General features: G+C 32.0%; 1 protein-coding gene and 1 long non-coding RNA gene across 2 annotated transcripts in view; both read right to left on the reverse strand.

Annotated features, from left to right (window-relative positions):
* Window positions 1-293: 293 nt before the first annotated feature.
* On the reverse strand, window positions 294-4,865 carry LOC132950817 (hapless 2-like). The gene is made up of 9 exons (XM_061022398.1): window positions 4,626-4,865; window positions 3,628-3,771; window positions 3,418-3,549; window positions 2,990-3,315; window positions 2,802-2,921; window positions 1,424-1,596; window positions 1,154-1,326; window positions 660-844; window positions 294-609 (listed from the first exon to the last, which is right to left on the reverse strand). Exons 1-9 carry the CDS (start codon window positions 4,863-4,865, stop codon window positions 585-587), a joined length of 1,518 nt encoding a protein of 505 aa, XP_060878381.1. The 3' UTR covers window positions 294-584.
* Window positions 4,866-4,980: 115 nt separating this feature from the next.
* The window catches only part of LOC132950818 (uncharacterized), a 48,861-nt gene continuing 33,490 nt past the window's right edge, over window positions 4,981-20,351 (reverse strand). The window contains exons 2-3 of the long non-coding RNA XR_009665250.1: window positions 15,052-15,178; window positions 4,981-5,139 (exon numbers count right to left, since the gene is read on the reverse strand). This is a non-coding gene — a long non-coding RNA (uncharacterized LOC132950818). The remainder of the gene's footprint in view (window positions 5,140-15,051; window positions 15,179-20,351) is intronic.

Raw genomic sequence — 20,351 nt, forward strand, 5'->3', positions numbered from 1 at the left:
AATATATATTTATGATTCGAAAAACACCCAAATACCTAATTTTTTTCAATGTAAAAGGTCTGGATATACGAGGGAATCGACTTTTTATGAAAACTCAATGAAAACAATATAGTAAATAATCGAAATATCTGTATTATAGCATTTGTGTTTTCTCAAGGTTTTTGTTGTTCTTGTAAGTTGGCGGTCAAATCGAGAGGCAGATGAACGACTGTCGAGGACGAAGCCGGTTTAAACACGTTGTCCACGGGACGAACGCATTAAATGGAGACATCGAAATGCTGATCGGTCGAATGGTAGACAATCTTGACTCGGACAACGAGATGATTGCAAACGATACTGCAGGATCATCGCGTACTTATAAGAAACAAATACGTGGGGGCCAAAAGTGTCGAAGGAATGTCTGCTAAACATAAATTAAAATTTTAATGCAATACAATTTTATATCATATTATACCAGCTACTACCTACCTAAAAGTATACAATATTGGCTATAAAAAAGACAAAATACTATTAATATAATATCTGTGTCAATGAATTGTATTGTACGACTTAATAAACCTCATTAGATGGCAAATAAATTGTTGTTACAATGTATACCTCATATAATTACTAAAAAAAAAAACAATTAAATAAGTTAAATTGTTTTTCTAAATTATTACCTTGTTGTAAGTACGCTGTTGTAATTTGTTTCTTTATGAATCAATAATTCACTAGTATAATCCATTTCATAATGTAAATTTAACGTTTCAGTCCCGTTAACTTTTTGCATTACTTTTGCATTTTGTGGAAATGCAACGAAATTTTCTAAAAAATAACTCCCTGGAACTCCTGACTCGATTGCATCCTAGTATAGTAAGAAAAATTAGTAAAATATTTACAAATTTTTAATTAAAAAAAGCATTTAAACTGGTGAATTTTTAAATAAAATAATTGCAGTAATTTTCTTAAGTATTTAACCAATACGTTCTCAAAGTAAATTTAAAAGAGACATATCGGTGTGATAATTAGTTATTAGTTAGTTACAGTCACCCGTGAAATAATTTGTAAAAAATTAGTTTGTTTCCAAGTATTCCCACCTATTACAAGAAATATTTTTTAATTCCGAATGTTCTATTATAATACTAATTTCTATAAATAATTTCTTATATTATACCATATCATGTTTCCACAAATGTGATGGTTGGTTGTTCAAGCAGCTAGATCTTTTCACACCACATCTATTGGATTGTTTGAAGAACGCTTCATATGATACTCCAGCTTTATTACATTCGTCACCTTTGGTACTTATATTGTTTGCGTTTAAAATTAAATATTTTTTCGGATCGTCTAGAATATATTATTTTGTTAATAATTATTATTATTTTCCGTTTTCTGATCCATATAGGTGAATACTAAAATACATAAATAATATATTTAAAATCACCTGTTGATTGTGGATAAAGATGTTTGACTATTAATGGTACTTTTTCTGGTATCAAAAGTCTATCACTGTTTGTGTCTAAACTATAGTATTGATCATCACCAAATGTTAAAGCTACATAATTAGCTTGCACGGTTGATTCGTCATTTTCATAATTCTTGTTATTGTTGCTTAATCTATTTAATTTAAATTTTTTGATTACATCAAATATTTAAATGTATTAATAGTGATTCCGATATTCAATACTATATCCCGTGTGCATTTTATCGTAAGTAATCTTAATTATTAATAAAATATTTTCAATTTTGTTCATATTAATTATTATATCAAATAGGTAAAAATGTGTTGAACTATCATGAAAATTTAACGATTCGCCACGATTTAAATTACATTTTAATACACTTTTTATTTCAAAAAAAGCGTTAGTATATTAACCAACACATTTTGTCATTTTATATACTATATTGTCATATTATTATGCTTTTTAGTAATATTGTTTGTAATGACTAATGACATAATAAGATAATATTATAATAATAGGGGGTGTTATAGACATCATCACTTTTTTAGTAAATGAAATACAATTTAATGAATTACTAATATTATAAGCAGTAGGTGATTACTTAATTATGTCACAAATTATAGCTTATACATTTTTATTTCAATAATAGGTGTTTAGTTTTAAAAATGTACAACGTCAACTTAGTTTTAGGTAGTATAATTATTAACGTCCTCCAAAAAGTGCATTATTTTATAAATCGTTATAGGTAATCTTTTGAGGTAATAGTAGAAAATAATTTTTTGTTTTAATTTTAAGCAATTTGTATGTAGATTGTGCTGCAGACTAAAGAGTTTGGAGCGTAATGGGGCGTTAACTCTAAAAACGGCATAGCTGTTTAACCAGGTGGCAGGTATATAAAATATACTTAAACCAATATGCAATACTGTATTTAATAAAATCTATGATTATATTGATCATCCATGTGACCATGTACAATAATCATTAATTACACCAGGGTGTCCCACGAGGATTTCCCATTGCGATATCTCCTGAGATAATAAAATATATCATAAATCTGTTTTTTTATTAGACTCACAGAGACAAGGACTACACATATTTTATTTACATTTTTTGGTAAAAAAGTTAAAAAAGTTTTTTTTATATTTTTATTTTTGAAACAGTTGAAGATACCATTTTATACAGTTTATTTTTTTGAAAATTTTGACTTTTCACCATTTAATTTTCATTAATCTCATGATTTTTAATAATTATTTTAGTTTATAGGTAAAACGGCTAATGAGTATATCCTCACGGGACACTTTTAGCTGTATAGAAAGTAACAGATAATGTTCTATAAGGTTTTTGGAAACGACAACTCACTTGACATTGGAAATGATTTTTCTGTACAACGGTACAATATTATCCATTGTATATTTTTCATAAATGCTTATTGTAAGCGAATGACGGTATGACGTAGATTCCAACTTGTTCACGTTGTACCTGCAGGAGACAGCAGACGATACGTCGTAAGACACATTTACATGATAATAATATTATACTTGTCCAACCATAAATCACTGAACTGCAAACAGTGACTGCTCTCGTGGAACCTATACTCTTCGTCGAGATTTCCTGCAGGCGTATTCGTGGATTCGCAGCTTTGGCCCCCACGTATTTGTTTCTTATAAGTACCCGATGATGATCTTTCGGTATCGTTTGCAATCATCTCGTCGTCCGAGTCAATATTGTCCACCATTCGACTGATCAGCGTTTCGATGTCTTCGTTTAATAACGCGTTCCTCCCGTGGACGACGTGCCTAAACCGGGTTTGTCCTTGACAGTCGTTCATCTGCCTCTGGATATTGACCGCCATCTTACAAGAACAACAGAAACCCTAAGAAAACCCAAACATTGCAATATTATAGCTACTACGTCTGACTATTGACTATATTGTTTTCATTGAGTTTTCATGAAAAGTCAATTTTCTCGTTTATACTTCACTGTATTGGACTGGGATGACTTCGGCCATTGCATTACAAATAGATCGTTTTACATCTGCGTAGCAACCAGGATAATGACTGTTCGACTCCTTGTTGAACACAATTTCCTTCGCTTCAGAGTTGACCGTCTGGGTATAAACAAAAATAACATGACAAATACATACACACAAGTATATGTAAACATTAATTAAATTCCATAAACTAACCTTTATGTATTTAAGTTTGTACGATTCCAGTACTTCGTCTTGTTGAATCACTACTATGTAAGGGTTTATTAGCATTCTCGCTTTGTTTGTTTCAGCCTCGTAAACCTTATCAACAATTATCACTTGGTGTTTCGAATCATTTTCCTGTATACGTATATTACATAATATTATACGTACAGATATTGTTACTTAAGTGCTGTAGTAATATTTATTGGTTTTCTATTGAAAGGACAATCGGATGCGAAACTTTCCGCGGAAGGAATAATAACAATTTATTATTGTACGTAATTATAATTAATAAAAATTATTTTAATATTATAAATACTTAGTTAAGTAATAACACAAATAACTATTAAATTATTATCATAATTTATAAAATAAAATAATGGGCACTTTTGCACAGTTCCTGACGTTTCCGTTAATTTTTCGTTGTAAGTGGATCAGTGTGATATGCACTTTTATCAAAATCAAAAATAACGTGTGTTTTTTAAATAAACAAATAATTAGATTGATCCCAAAAATGACAATATTCAATACTACATACTTTGGGTTTTTATTAAAATTAGTTATGGTTTAGAAATATTGATTATAAATTATAATAAATGTATAGCAGTTAATTTCCCTTATTATATATCCCTTAGAATATATTATTATTAATAATTATGTTATAAATATGGGTAGGTTCAATGTTATAATTTATTTATTATGTATTAATAATTTGTACATTCGTATAATCGTATAAATATATTTAATATTTATATACAAGACAATTATTTAAAGGTTAACAACTCATTTGCTTAATAAGTAATAAGTATTAACGTTTATTAAAAATCATATTTTTACTTTTTTCAATAAAAAATTTTAATTTTGGACGAGTAGTCAATTAAATTATAAGTATTTAAAACTAGGTTAAAATGTAAACTTAACCTTGATAACACTTGGCATTGATACAGTACCTATTTAATAATTTAAAAATTTGTGAAACGATTTTATTTTACCTGAGTGTTTTTTTTTAACCATATTGTTATGTAGATTCCTTTGGTTTTAATGTTACTCCGTTTTTTAATACGATTGGTATGAATCGGTATTTGGTTTAAAGAATTTAGTTCATCTCGATATAGCATGTCAATAGGTGTTATAATTGCTTGAAGTTTAGTTTCCGTATCTTTAAGCTCACATAATATGCTTTGAAATGGTATGCTTACAATTAACGTAGCAAATAAAATGTATTTGTACATTTTAAAAGCTTAAGTTTAGATTTTTTAATTAATTCAAAATGTTGGATTCAGTGCAATCTACACTTCTGCAACGATGATATTATATAAATCGAAACGGTGGAGAATTATCATCAGATCATCTTATTGCTCGGACGATGAAATAATTGAAATTTACGATGGTAAAATTATACGTACTATAAAACATAATGTATAATGACGGATGCCGGTGGAGAGGTGAAGGGTCAAAACTGCAACGCCACCAGTATGCCACGGTGAAATTGTTTTATATCGTTACCTGAAAAATTATCATTTTTTTACTTATATACGTATATTTTACATAAAATCTTCTAATAATATTATATTATTATACTTATTGGTTATTAAAGTGTTTTAGTGAAACCGCGTGTATCAAACTTAATTGTGAGCATATCTAGGGCACATCACATAAAATGATTTTAATTTAAGATGTTTTAATTTTAAAGCGAGTTTCAAGTATCTAAGTAAAATAATACAATTTTAAAATCCTCATGATTCACCTTAAAATGTAATACAAAAAACATCGTCGATTTGTGTCTATGATATGCCCTGCAAGATTATATTCTATGTTCTTTAAATTTAATAACAAGACAATTAATTCTGTTAAAAACACAAAGTAGATTCTAGCAGATTGTACGCGTTTTCGAGAAGGAGACAACTCGCTCGTGTAGTCGTGCAAGCAAATCAACGTACCCACCGGATTCGTATATTATAGCTTAGTTATAGTTTATGTTAGAGAAAATTAACTAATTATTATGGAATTTGTAGAAGATAATAAAAGAATTTTTTTTTCATGTTTTTATTTTAAAAAGAGTTAGGTATATGATATGAATTCGAAAAAAATGAACTAGATATAATAAAGAAAAAAAAATCTTTGCCCGATCAAAGTTTATAATATTATTATTCTCGTCTATAAATGTTCTCGATAAATTGTACCTAAACTTGCCACAATATTTAATAGACCGCACTGGTAAGAATCCGCGGCACGTAGATTCGATATTATAATATGCAAGTCAGAGGCTACACATGCGGGCACGACGACGTCCTCTTATATAATATTATATTAAGTATGGGTAGGTAGGTAGGTCCGTTTCAAACGGATCAAAAACGTTTTTTATTCACAACGACTACTGTGCAGAAGTCGACTTACAAACGATAATGTCTGACGTCGGAAAAAAAAAGTCGTATTACATATTATTATACATTATAGAGGAGGAAGTCGTGCGCGTTTAGGCGCTGAGACGGCGGCGGCGGCGGGCTAACCCACGCGCGGTCGTCGAGATCGTCGCCACTGCCGCCACTGCCGCCACTGCTGCCGCCGCGTGAGCTGGGAATCCGGTAGCCGGTTCGTGTCATTGTTTATGCAAATGCGCGAGACCGCAAGTGGACGACGACGACGACGACGACGACACCTCCACCCGCCCAGCACCGAGGTCGAGTGCCACCGAGTCGCCGCCACAGTAGTTTTCTTTGAATCGTATATTATTTGTATATATGTACGCGGACCGTATAATAATTCACTCGGCCGTTTTATAATATATATTATTATTTTGTGCGACTTCTATGCAGCGCGCGTGTTTGTATTCCTTTTTTTCCCTTCTTTTTCACTCTTTCCACCGTATTATTATTATTATTATTATTATTTGTATACCTTCGCGACCATTGTTCGCGCGCGCGCCCGAGTCTCCTCTTCGTTTTTTTTTCCATATAATATAATATACACGCGCGCGTTTTTATTATTATTATTATTATAATATTTTTTTCGCTTCGCTTTACTTTCCGCGTCTCCTCCTCGACAGCGTTTCCCCCCCTCCTCGTTTTCTATGTACAATATACCGTCTTTACACGCCATAACATTATAAGCTTCTCTAGTCCTTCCTTCCGAGCGCCCACAAGGAATTCCCATACATTATTATATGTGCTGCAGCGATACTCATATATATATATATATATAATATAATATTATATGTGTACATTGTACAATGTATATACCTCTGCTGCAGTAGGCATTATACGACACGACGTGTGCGCATAAACGAATTCGCACGCACTCGGTTCTTATACCTAGGCTTATATGATGATATTTTATTACTGCGTGTCGTCCCCCCGCCTAGAGCAGTCCTGCTGACAATCGCGCGGTCCCGGATTGCCACTGCCGAGCAGTGGCGGCGCGCACATGTAATAATAATATCCATATTTATAATACGTCGTACGGATGATATGCTGCTGCTGCTATATTGCTACTATTATGTCTCTCGTGTGATATTCGCCGTACCCATATAGATGTAATATTATGATACTCATTTGGCGGGTAGCTATATACGGGTACCGACCGCGGTAACGGTAACGCTCGCTGCTGCACGACTACCGTGAAAACACGACGGCTACAATGAAATCATGTGTATGCGAACTATTATTATTGTACGCGCCGGTTATGATGTCGACAACGATAATAGTAATAATAATAAATAATGATAATGATAATATGTGTCATATATTATTGTGCGCCCCTATAACCACACCCCGCCTATTAATAATATACAAATTCAACTTGTATTTTTTTTTTAGTTTTTGCATTAATAACTTGTTTTTTATACTATTAAAACCACCTATAACACCTATAACGTATTTTAGGAATCTATGTAGAAAGTATGTATAGGTACCATTCCCAAATAACTAGTTCATGATTTACGTAAATGAAAATAAAAAATGTGAAGTATTTGGTTAACCATAATAATATATTATATATTTATACTAAATTATTATAATTACGTTGATAATATATCATAATGATTACAATATTGTAGGTGACAAAATTCTGTGCGATTCATAAATCATAATATGTAGATTGCAATGTTTAATGTATTTTAAATTTTTTTTCTTTTTTATTTGTCGTATATTTCAGAGATTATTACACGTTTCTGAATACATTCACATATTAAGTTCGGCGTGTTTGGTAAAATAATTGAAATTAAATATTGTAGGCTGTAGTGACGTACAATATATCATATGTGGTATCTATACTTAGAAATTAAATTTTTTTTTTTAATAAAATAATAATAATAATTTATTGCCAGTTAAAATATAGTACAAGTGAAAAATATACAAAAAGAGAAAATAAAACTAGTATTACCCTTCACTGAGGTGGAACCTCTTATCGAAGGGCAAGAGTACTTAAAACTAAAATTTGGTGAGAGACAAGATAATAAAACATATAATGATTATTAATCAAATTCTACAGTAACTTACTAATACTAAAGATAAATAAAGTAAACAAGGAAAACAAATTTTAAAAAAAGAAAAAAGAAGAGGATATACGGTTTCAAAACAATATAACAGCTATAAGGATAAAAATATAAAATTATAGTTGAACAAAATTATATAATAAAGCCTTTTTTTTATGAATTATTATAAAATTAGTTTTTAGTTTGAGTTTAAAATGAACATAGTTAGTGCAATTTAATATATTTTTAGGGATCATAATATACGTATAGATACCTCAAGCCAACTTGCAAATACGTATTTGCGGTTTTTTTATTTATGAATGGTATTTCAAAAAATGTTTTTCTTGTGTTGTAACGTTGAATTTAAGATTTAATTGCATTTGTTTTAAAGATATAGCAAATAGCTTGTTTTTTGTATAGGTTACTAATATCAAATACTCGTTACAGTTTGAATAATTTAACTAAATTATGAGATACTTATTGTATATTGAGACTGTACAAAGAATAATAGTATATTGTGTGGCAAGGGCGGGAATTGCCTTCTCGCACCAGCCACACATACTATTTTTTGTCACACCTATGTATTCATCGATCACGGCAAAGGTATAATGCAGGGATCTTTGCAACAAATAGTCCATAATTCTACGACAACAATATTTCATGAAAGAAACGATTTGGTTTTATTTATTTTAAGCGTCACGCATGGGGGGTTATAATATGAATATATAAGATGTAACCAAAAGTTTATGTTTTGTAAGGACCGTGGTATAGATTTCAGTGTCTGGATACGTGCGCGATATGTGCGCCCAGCACTTTTGGGGATTTCCACTTTACCGCTCGGCACTTTTAGGGATTCCCACTTTACCACCAGCTGGACAGAAAAAGGACGGTTTCCAACGCTTCGACCGCTATCGAAAACCAAACTTTCGGTGCAGGCGTGACAAAAAGATAATAACATTGAGATATAGGTATCTACATATAAAGTAAATTTTTAATTTCTACAATCAAGTCTCGGAAAATTATCGACACACTATTTATATTTTGTCTTTTTAATTAAGTACCTGTTTACCCATCTCATATGTTTATATCCATATTGTATTATGCGTGTTACGCGTATTATAATATATTTGTATTTTATATTGACTGTCATTCGCCGGCATAACAATACGCATTTTAAACGCACAAATCAATATAGCATATATAATAATATAATAATATTATGGTTATTGAAATAACGTTTTTTTTTCGTCATGAAAAATATTAAACCCGTTCCCGGTGCAGCGAAATAGTGTTTAGTCCGCCGTAAATCTGCATCGATGTCTGTCTAATAATACCATTGTGCATGCCTAATGGTCACGACGATATATTATTATTATTATTTTACGCAGCTACTGCTGGGAACCTAATTGATATATTTATTTTACGGTCGGTTGTTAATATGTATAGGTTCGTTTTTTCGTGGTATAAATAACACCGCAGCGTATACCTACCATGTTAAATCCTTCGACGGAACCGTAATGACTATTGGACGTGTGGAGTAAAAAAACCGTCGTACGCGTACGTATAATAATAATAATAATATCACGTAGGTATAGTATTATTATAGTTACGTCTACTACAATTATAATAATTAATAAGTACGCGTCGTCGTTCAACAAAATAATATATTATAGGTATATATATACACACGATATGGGCAACGTAGGTAGTATAGGTACCTACATATTATAATATATACACGATGTACCTATATGTCCTATACCTGTAATATATTACTGCCGGCCCGGCAGACGAGCACAAATTGTTATATCGTCGTACGATATTTATTTTGTTTTATATGCCTACGTGTGTATTATAGGTATACAGGACTTAAAACCGACGACGACGACGGTAAAACGCCATCAGTATATTATTATAATATACGCAATAAGTAATAACAACGTATTATATACGTCGTCGTCGTCGTCGGTATTACCATTGAGTATATATTGTACAATATAATATACTCAATGGTATTACCCATATTATAGACTACGGTAGAACGGTAGTCGTCAAAATGCGCGCGCCAGCAATTATCGTTATTTGTTTCTGGTAATAGTGCGATGCGCATACGCATACCTCGCCATATACAGTGGTCTTGGGTACCTACCTACTATTACCAACGGTATACGTATTGTAGGTATATATATAGGTACCTGCCTACCCGTAATTATTTCCATATGCCGAGTTAAATGCACGTCATTCTCTAAAATCACGATGAAAACCGGTAATAAAATATTGACACACGGGCATAGGAAATATTTCAAGTGTCTAATGTAATATGACGACATTTTCGCGTCCTCTATATAGGTATATTGTCTATTTTATGTTGAGCACGACCCTCTTATTACGGCGGTGATAAGGTGTCATTAAAATCAACCGGTCGCGCGGGGGTGGGTGGCCGAGGGTGCCCGAGGGGATGTACGGCGTGTATAATAATCGTACGAACATGACGAAACACCATCATCCCGACTACCGATTTCGGATCACTTATTACCGGATCGAAAACGACATAAGTAATAATATCTTAACATTATTAAAATAATATATTGTATGGTGTATCTAAAGTATTAATAATCTGTAGCTGCAGTGGACTCACTGGTAAAATGCGAAGAACGGTGATTAGGCAATACGACAATAAATATTATATACTGATAAATAATAATATTAATTACTTATTTGATAATCGCTAATAAAAAAATAAAGCACCGTAATAAATATTGTAACGTCAAAAGTTGAATAATATGTCAAAAAGCCATAGATCTATTATGACAGTTCATAGTAATTGTGCAGTGTGATACCATCCATAGATATTATATTACCTTTAATAGTTTAATAAAATAATATTATGAACTTAAATTAATATTACCTTCCCATATGAGTATATACTGTAGGTACTACATGACTATTAATCATTATTATAATATAATACCTGCACAGTGCACAATGCACACTAAATACGTGCTTTATTTTTTTTTTAATTAAAAGATAATAGGTGTACATTTTACGTTTAATCATATACTATGTAAAATTAATAAATGTATTTTATATCTTATACCTAACAATATATAAACTACCTTATTATTTTGAACACTTTTAACAGTATTAATACATATTATAAGCATAATCAAAGATAAAAGTTGAGAAAACTAGTTACTGGTTAGATTAGGTAGGTTTAATATGGCCGGTAAGTCACAATAGAAAACTATAGGTATACATAACTCATTTACACATATAATATACGAAATGATGTTGACAATTTATAATATAAATTTTAGGTATTATGGAAAATACTTGAAATAATTTTTTTGTATAGTTATTTCTATCATAATAATACGAGTATAATAATATAATTAAAACACGGCCATTACCGAGTGTCCCAAACGTCATAAATTCATAACGAATACGATTTTTGTTTCAATGCAAATGTTGTACATTATAATATTATGATATAAATTATATTGTTTTATAATTCAGAAAAATACATTTAGGTACAAACGAATATGCGTCTTTGGCGAATGTTTTACCGTTGACTATAAGAAATACGACTGCAGTTGACTTAGGCTTAAAATTAGTTTTAAAGTTTTTTTCCCCGTATTATAGTTGTGACGAGGAATCGTTTTGAAAACATATAGTTACATCGTGCATCTATAATAATATAAAGTATTTAATATTATTATGATAACATGACAGTAAACGGTCCGAACAGCCGAGCGCCGGCTGCGTGCAGCGAACCGATTCACGTATGTACACATATTTTTTTATTGTTTCAAACGTTTAATGTAATATTTTATATTCTTTGAGATTATTATCGTCGGCGCGGCGTGTTTATAAATATAATATATATATTGTATTAAGTAGGTGCATTATACGATATATAATACCTCGTCTATTACTCACGGAAAACAGTCCAATTTGATTTTGCGGCATTAAAAAATTGAGCTGTCAGACAGTTATTTAATTTCGTAATCCCATATATACCTATATATATATATATATGTGTGTGTGACTGAGCCCTGCGTGGGAATCACCTATACGGCACGAAAATCCTATATGACACGCTTGTCTCGGCGCGGCGGCACAATGTTTCTTTTTAATATCATTTTTTTTTTTTTTATTATTATTATTCATTTCATTTAACTTTTACGAAATACTACAACAACAACGGTGTACAAGTAATAATAATAATAATAATAATAATAAAGGCTTGCCACTCTCTGACGTCGAAATCGTCGTAATAACTCCGCGTACGTACCTATCATATCCATATGTGCGCGCACGCGCGTGTGTGTGTGTGCGTGTGTGGTGCGGCCGTCTTGCCCGACGGGGTGCCGAAACGGCAGAGCTACCACCCGCAGCTAACAATTAACCCCGCCCTGTGGAAGAAACGAGGAAAGAAAAAGAAATAGTAGCCACCGCGGCGCGACCGGGCCCCTCCGATAACGCGGACGGGCCTCCGAGGCGACCTTATAATAATATTATATATATGTGTGCAGCTCACTCTCTTTTTACAAATGCATAGGTATTTATTTATTATTAGTTATTTATATTTTTTTTTTTTTCGCCCCGTCTCGGGTATTCGGTGTAGGTATACCTACCTACCTCTATGCGTTCGAGCGGGCCGGTGAAAAAATAGCTGTCAATAAAACTCGCGGAGGACCTGTTGTGTACGAGGAAAACGAGTAACTCTTAGGGGCTCGACCGCAATTCCTCAGTCTAGACACATAAATCTAATTAAACATATTATATTGTGTTTTCTGGTACGGCCAAACAGAAAAAGGGGAAAATAATATCGTGTGTATAGGCGCACCAGTATGTATGCGATAGTAGTATTATATGTAATAAAGCTGCTAGACGACGCGCGTTTATTTGGGAATTAGTATCGTATATAATATATAGATACCCCCGACCTGACCCGGCGGACGGGTATGCTATTTTTCAATTTACAAAAATATCAATCTCTCTGACGTAAACGGTTTCAAAAGGCGAACCAGAAGGATGCAGTATACGCTAATACTGCAGGGTACGAGCATCACCGCAACCGCAGGGTTCATTTCGCACGAGTGCGCAAAATCGTGTTTTTTTTTCAAGTTTTCACAAAGTAAAACTGTTTTTAGCATATACCTATAGGTTTAGTGTATACAACATTTTTGTTAGCTATATAGTCTTCAGGCCTTTGAGTAGCACGCGCGCTGGGTATAGAGATTCACAGTCGACAGAAATAATTTCACTTCAGAAGTTTCTAAGTCACCGTTGATAAGTTGTTTGGATTTTTTTTGAAGTTACACTTACATGGTGTGCTCTGTAGCGACCAATCAATCGGTATATACGTCTGCGTCAATACCATATAAGTAAATATCCATTTCTTGTATACGTCTGACGGTTTTTATTCACTACGAGCGACGTCTTTTCGGAAGTCAATGCATTTCACTTGGGTTGTGTGTCACGTCGTTGTCGTTAGACATAAAAAAACCCAACGGACAGTTCCTGTTTGTCTTGAGGTGTCAATAATACACGCACCGAGAAAGTACATTTATGGGGCAAACGATGCGATTCTGATTTCTTTTTCCGAAAGTTCTATTTTGTCGAAATAAATGGGTCCGTACACCTGTACAGTAAGTTGTATATATTAGAGGTTTTTGAGGTTTAGTTTTTGACTCTTGGTGGATTTGAAAAAAAAAATTGGCTCTTGCGTCAAGACACAATTTTCTTTTCTTGTTAAGTTTCAATAATTCAAACCCATACATCGTATCATAATAAAGTAGGCGTATTAAATAAATAGGTAAGACATAATAATCGCAAATGAGTGGATATGATACAAATTTCGCAGTGAATTAATTTCAATAAATAACTTTTATACAAATTGCATTGAATTGCAAATTTGAACTGAATTAATAATATATATTATTAATATAATATATAATAATATAGTTCTTGTGATCGGTTGACATCGTTCATATCAATTACCTATATGTATTAAGTATTTATGTATACACATTTAACTATTTAAGGTTATAAGCAGATAAGTATGTCTATATAGATACTAATTTTATTCTTAATACTACACTATAATAACGTAACATATTATTATATTATAATTCAGTTAAGTAACAAAGTGGGTATATAATTATTTTAGAATAATCGGCTGTAGCAAAACGTTATTATCATATTTTATTAATTCAATAAAGAGTTATTAACTTGTTTTATTTATTGGATTTTTTCGTACAATTTTCCATTAGTTCAACTTTGACTTTAATGTTCAAAAGTAAGCGCTTTTCAAAAATATGTTCTTGAATGAATAACCGAAATAAATTCAGACGATGGTATAAAACGATTTAGTCGCTAAGTTTTTTTAATAACTTATAAATGGACAGCAATGTACATATAGATATATAAATACCAAATACTTAAAAACTTAGTATTTACTTAAATTAAATAAATAAAAATAATAATAGACTATGAAATTTAATATAATATAGTGCCCTTTTTCGTTTAGACCTAAGTTTATCGTAAATAATTGTTAATCATTTTTTTAAATATTAATTTATGTTATTAAAATATAATATTGATTTGGTGCTATAATGTTACTCAAATTAAATTTGTATGCGATTAACACTTGCGTCACACACATAAAAACCAACTAAAAACCCAATAAATTATATTAAAAGCAATATAGTTATTAAATCACAGGAAATGATCGCCTAATATAATGTGCTTTATATCTTTCTAAAATGTCCCAGAATTTTTCATTTTAAATCATGAAAATTCTCAAAAAAAAAAAAAAAATTAACATCTTATAAATTATTAATAACTTTGAATCATAATATTATTAATAATTTATAAGATATTCATTTTTTTTTCCATCGCAGTTACAGTAACATGTACCTATAGGTACTTATCACACTTACTATTTTATTGATCATGGGCGTCGGAGACACATTACAACTATATAATATTATAATATTATTTTGTCGTCACGCGTTATCGCATCATCGTCGTCTAAGATAGATCCCGATAATGGGACTCTCAAATAGTCTGTAAAAAAAAAAAAAAATCATGAAATCAATAAAAAAAAACGTCTCAAATATTATAGAGTTATATTGTGTGTCTAACAATGTTTTCGTACATGTCATATAATAATATAATAACAATGATTCGTGTGCGTATTGTGTACACTGGCACACTGCGTATAATATAATATAATGGTATAATATAATAATGGTGTTTTTATGTTATTTTTATTTCTTGTTGTTTTGTAATATTATTACGTTATGTAAAACGAGTTTTAAATCAATTTATTGTATTATTATTATGAAACGGTGAAGCGCATCGCACAAAAATCGATAACCGATAAAATGAAAATGTAATACAAATTTGCAGACACCGCGTCGCGGCGATAATAAATATAATAACATTATTATACACACACACACTCGTTGTATAATAATAATAATACTACAACTACTGTTTGTTCGTCGGTCGTGTTTTATGAACAGCGTACACATAACCTACATAATATATCGACGTAATAATATAATATATTATATTATTATATGGGCAGATTTATATGCGGCGAATATGTCGTTTCTCCATTTACGCGTTTATAATATTATATTATATACACACGCGCGTTATATGTTATATATATTATCATTGTGTGCAGTGCGTCGTGTAATAGTCTCTGGAACAGCTTTTCATGTCGCGGTTAACGTCAAATGATGTTGTTTCAATGAACATCGCGTTATTATATTATATTATTATCATATGGTCTTTTTTTCTCTCGGCGGCACCGGATGACGACGGTGTTCGTCGCGGATAAAATATAAACGATGGGGACATATTATATGCGACGGTTTACCGTCTGTAAGACATGCACACGCATAGGGATAGGTATTATATCCGTATAAATATATATAATGGGTATATATAGAGGCGATTTACCTCTATGCGGCGGCGAGTGTATAACCGTATAGTGATAGGTAGGTATAACTGCAGAATTCCGACTCGTACACCGCAGCTCCTCTCGCGTCCCGCCCGAAAGGTTAAATAATACAATTATTTATGGGTAATAATTATTGTGATCGAGCGCGTTCATAATATTATGCTGCATAATAACATAATATATTATAATAATTAGGTGCGACTTGTGTTAAACGCTGCAACAATCGGAGCTAATGTGCGCTAAAACGTCGATGCACTAATTTATTGTAGCGTGCACTTAGAATAACGGGTTGGTTGTAGGTAACTCGGCACATAATTTGCTGAACTTTAATGGTCGCTCTGATGTCATGACAATATTGTTATTATATGTTCTACCGTGCGTAGATTCTAAAGTCGTTTATTATATGCGTCGCGCATCTACCGGCTACAGTGCTGGGAATGCGATGGACTAAAAAAAACTCTTTTATATGCCACATATAAACTCAAAATAATGCACCGATAAAATGTACTTAAAATGTTTTATTTCAAACGGAGTGTTTAACGATAAAATGGTAGTCATTTATATTCACACGTATATTATGGTGTATTGGTGTATGACGACAAGGTGTACATACACCTGACGAGTGACAGATACCGTCGCGCTTCAATATCGATTTTATATAGTTTTCAGACACATTATACTGAACCGGGGTATTATTATAGTGATTCTAAATATTTGTTGCCGCCGCCCACAGCTCAATATCTCGAATTTGACGTCGTAACTATTATTAATTCTTGTAGGTATATTTGGGTGTATAAAAGTCTCATTATAAAATTTAAAAATCTGATTACCTCGTTGAGTGCCCTAAAAATTAAAAATTAAAGATAGAAACTTCACAGTCAAATATCAAAAAATTTCACGAAACTGATATCGATAAAAAACGACCATTTCATTGCGCAGCCATAATATCTTTTCGGAAGACGATGTAAAGTTTATTGATAACACAGCCCTATTATATTATATAAGCAAAGTATTAAATACCGATAAATTTTTTGCATAACGTGTGTTGCGTACTATTTGTTTTATGCGTGAAAAATATAGACCCGCAGACGGGGACGATGATAATGGCCGAGTAGAGTTATCTTTTCACGGTCGTTGTAATATATATATATATATCTTATAATATTACGTAGTGTATACGCAGTAAATATAATACCGTCACGCGTATATACAATATATACTGTGAGAACCGGCCGGCGGGTTAAGGAGTCGGCGGCGGCAGGATGTGCTTACAAACCCTGTCGTGTATGAGATGATACATTGCCGCCGATTTCGTAAACGTGGCGGCGGTGGCTTTAAAGAAGTAGAAGAAGAAGAAAAAGGAGAAGGAAAAGCGTATAGGATGAAATAAAAAATTGTACACTATCGTCATTATTGTTATTATTACTATGTATAAAATATTTTTCTCCACACAAAACGCTTTTTGGCGACGCGACCTATAGTCGGGGGGCGAATGTCCCTCCTCTCGCGCGGCGCTCCCGGACCGGGTGATTAACGACGAACGGTATCCGGGACGACGGGCGCTCGTCAGGAAGTCGACGAAGTCGAGCACCCGGAAATTTAGCGCACGCTAAAGACGGCGAACAAAAGGGCCGTAAAAACATTCCCCTCGATTTGTATAAACAAAAAAATAAATATATATGTGTGTGTTTGTGTATAAAAAATAACAAAAAAATCGCATCGTTGTTTGCTTAGCGCGTTTTCCTCTCCATACTGCGCCCCCCTCGCCCGCGCACGCGCGCGACCGTGCAGTGTGTGTGTGTGCGCGCTCGTATATATATGTTATTTTTTTCCGCTTTACCGGACTCGACTAATGGCCTATGAGGTTATAACGACTTTTTCGGGGGTTGTCCGATATATAAACTTTTTTTATTTTTATTTTTTTAGATACATTATATGTTTTTTATTGCTACGTAATGACCTACGCATGATTTATGATTTCTTTCGTCCGTCGTACAGCGCACGCCATATCATATACACCGTACTGCAATGTACATGTATACATCTCGGGTATAGATCGTTTCCGATCGAAACACTCGGTGCAGGACTAATTTCGATCGCACAACCTCTGCAGCTCTGCACGAGCCGGAAACTTATAATAATATATTATATCCGCCGCCGCCGCCGCTCCCACTCGTCGCGTCCCCTCGAAGATGTCTTGATATAGATGACGGACGAAATGTAAAAAATAAATCCCAGACGAATGTGCAGTGTGTGTCGCGTGCGGTACGGACGTGATAAAAAAAAGAAAAGAAAATCGTACTGCGATACGCCCCGGACGGCTATATATTATAATAGTGGCTGCTGATAAATATTATATTATATTTATGCGAGGCGATTGTTCTTTCAAAGGTACGATCGTTTTATCGAAAAGTTGTACCGTTTTTGGAAATAATTCGTTTCGTCTATAGGGGTTACAAAACAACATGGGTATAGTACCTATTACCTATTAGGTACCTATTTAAAAATAAATAATATAATATATATTTTTACTATATTTTCTTATCGCTGTCGCGTATTTTGAAGTTTTTACTTTTTTGAATGACTGTAGGTATAGGTGTATTACACTACGTCATACATTTATATTTTCATATCATAGAGCAGCATTTTTTTCCAATAATCTTAAGATTTATAAAAATCGAATTTCGAATTTCGAGTACCTACCTATATAATTATTATTTCCCAAAACGTTGATATACATATTTTTTGAGTAAATTAGTGCAGTTTACCTAAGAACCGCCACCATCGTATATTATAATACTTATAAACATATTTTTATTTTTTATAATACACGATAATAATATATATACCAAACGTGTTTATTCATGTAAGTACGAACTATGAAGTGAAGATTGTATGATACTTACAATTCGTTAAATTGACAAGTAAATTAAATCTCAACCGTATAATTTTTTCAAAAGTTCTGAATTTTCACGTTAGTTTGGTTTCGTTATAAGTTATAATCTTGGAGAGTTTCGGTTCTGTTAATACTTAATACACGCCACGATGATATATTTTCATAAACGATGACTAATCGAAATAATCCTGCAAAAAGGGAATAAAATAATTAGCATGAATCGTAAATGATATTAATGCCATATTATTGCCATGGTTATAATTTGTCCCGGGTGTCGTTTATTTAGAGTTATCGTGACTCGAATGTAATCGCATTAAATTATTAAACTATATATTATTCATATAATAATACAAAATAATACCTACGTACGAAATAAGGTTTGTTCGTCAGTGAAGTTTTTGTACAGCCATATTATAACCATTTGAAACGAAAAAAAAACCTTCTCTGTTGGGCAGAAAATCCGTTTGGCAAAAAAAATTACCACCTAGCAAAGTAAAATATATAATACGTCTTAAAAAAATCATAACTAGGTATCACCTTTGTCACCTATAAAATATAGTGATGAATATACATAATATAATTATAATTATTTAATATGATACTATATAAACAGCTGTTTTTGCCATCAAACTAAAACAAATATGTATTACCTAGTTAAAGCAGGTAATTATAGATAGATATATACGGGAGTTCAAAAAATCACTAAATTTAAGTTTAAAAATCAATGAAAAATATTAGGTAGGTACACTATAGGAACCTATGTATACTTATCGCACCGACACCCGCGGGTCACACATAATATTATGTATTTTTATTTTTTTTTTTAAGTACTAATCGAACATGTTGAACCTAGCCGTTATATTATAGGTAATAGGCATTAAATATAAAGGTTGTCGTTTAAGTTTTTAAACGCTGTTAAGTATCATATAATTTATTAATTTATGTAAAAATTAATGAATTGCGTACCTAACGATATAATAATAATAATATATCGTCTACCATTATTACTTCCCAAGTATGCGTGTAATGACGTATGATGCGGTACTAAATGACACCGGTTTGGTAAAATATATAAATACTATTCGTTACAATATATAGTACAAATTCAAATTATTAATGATGTCTTACACGCCCCATTTATGATAGTGCTAAATACTGCAGCGTATAGTTATAATTTATAAACGATCGAACTAAACAATAATTATTAACAATTACATTAAAATACGTAACGCATTTTTTTTTTTTTGCCGAAATGTTTAAAACAAAATGCATTCAACTCTGCGATCATGTGCCTCAATAACAATAATATTATAATAATGATACAGCGTGCAATAATACTATTATAATTTATGTATTTCAATTTTTTTTTT

This window comes from Metopolophium dirhodum, chromosome 8, assembly GCF_019925205.1.
Source record: "Metopolophium dirhodum isolate CAU chromosome 8, ASM1992520v1, whole genome shotgun sequence".
Lineage (NCBI taxonomy): Eukaryota > Metazoa > Arthropoda > Insecta > Hemiptera > Aphididae > Metopolophium > Metopolophium dirhodum.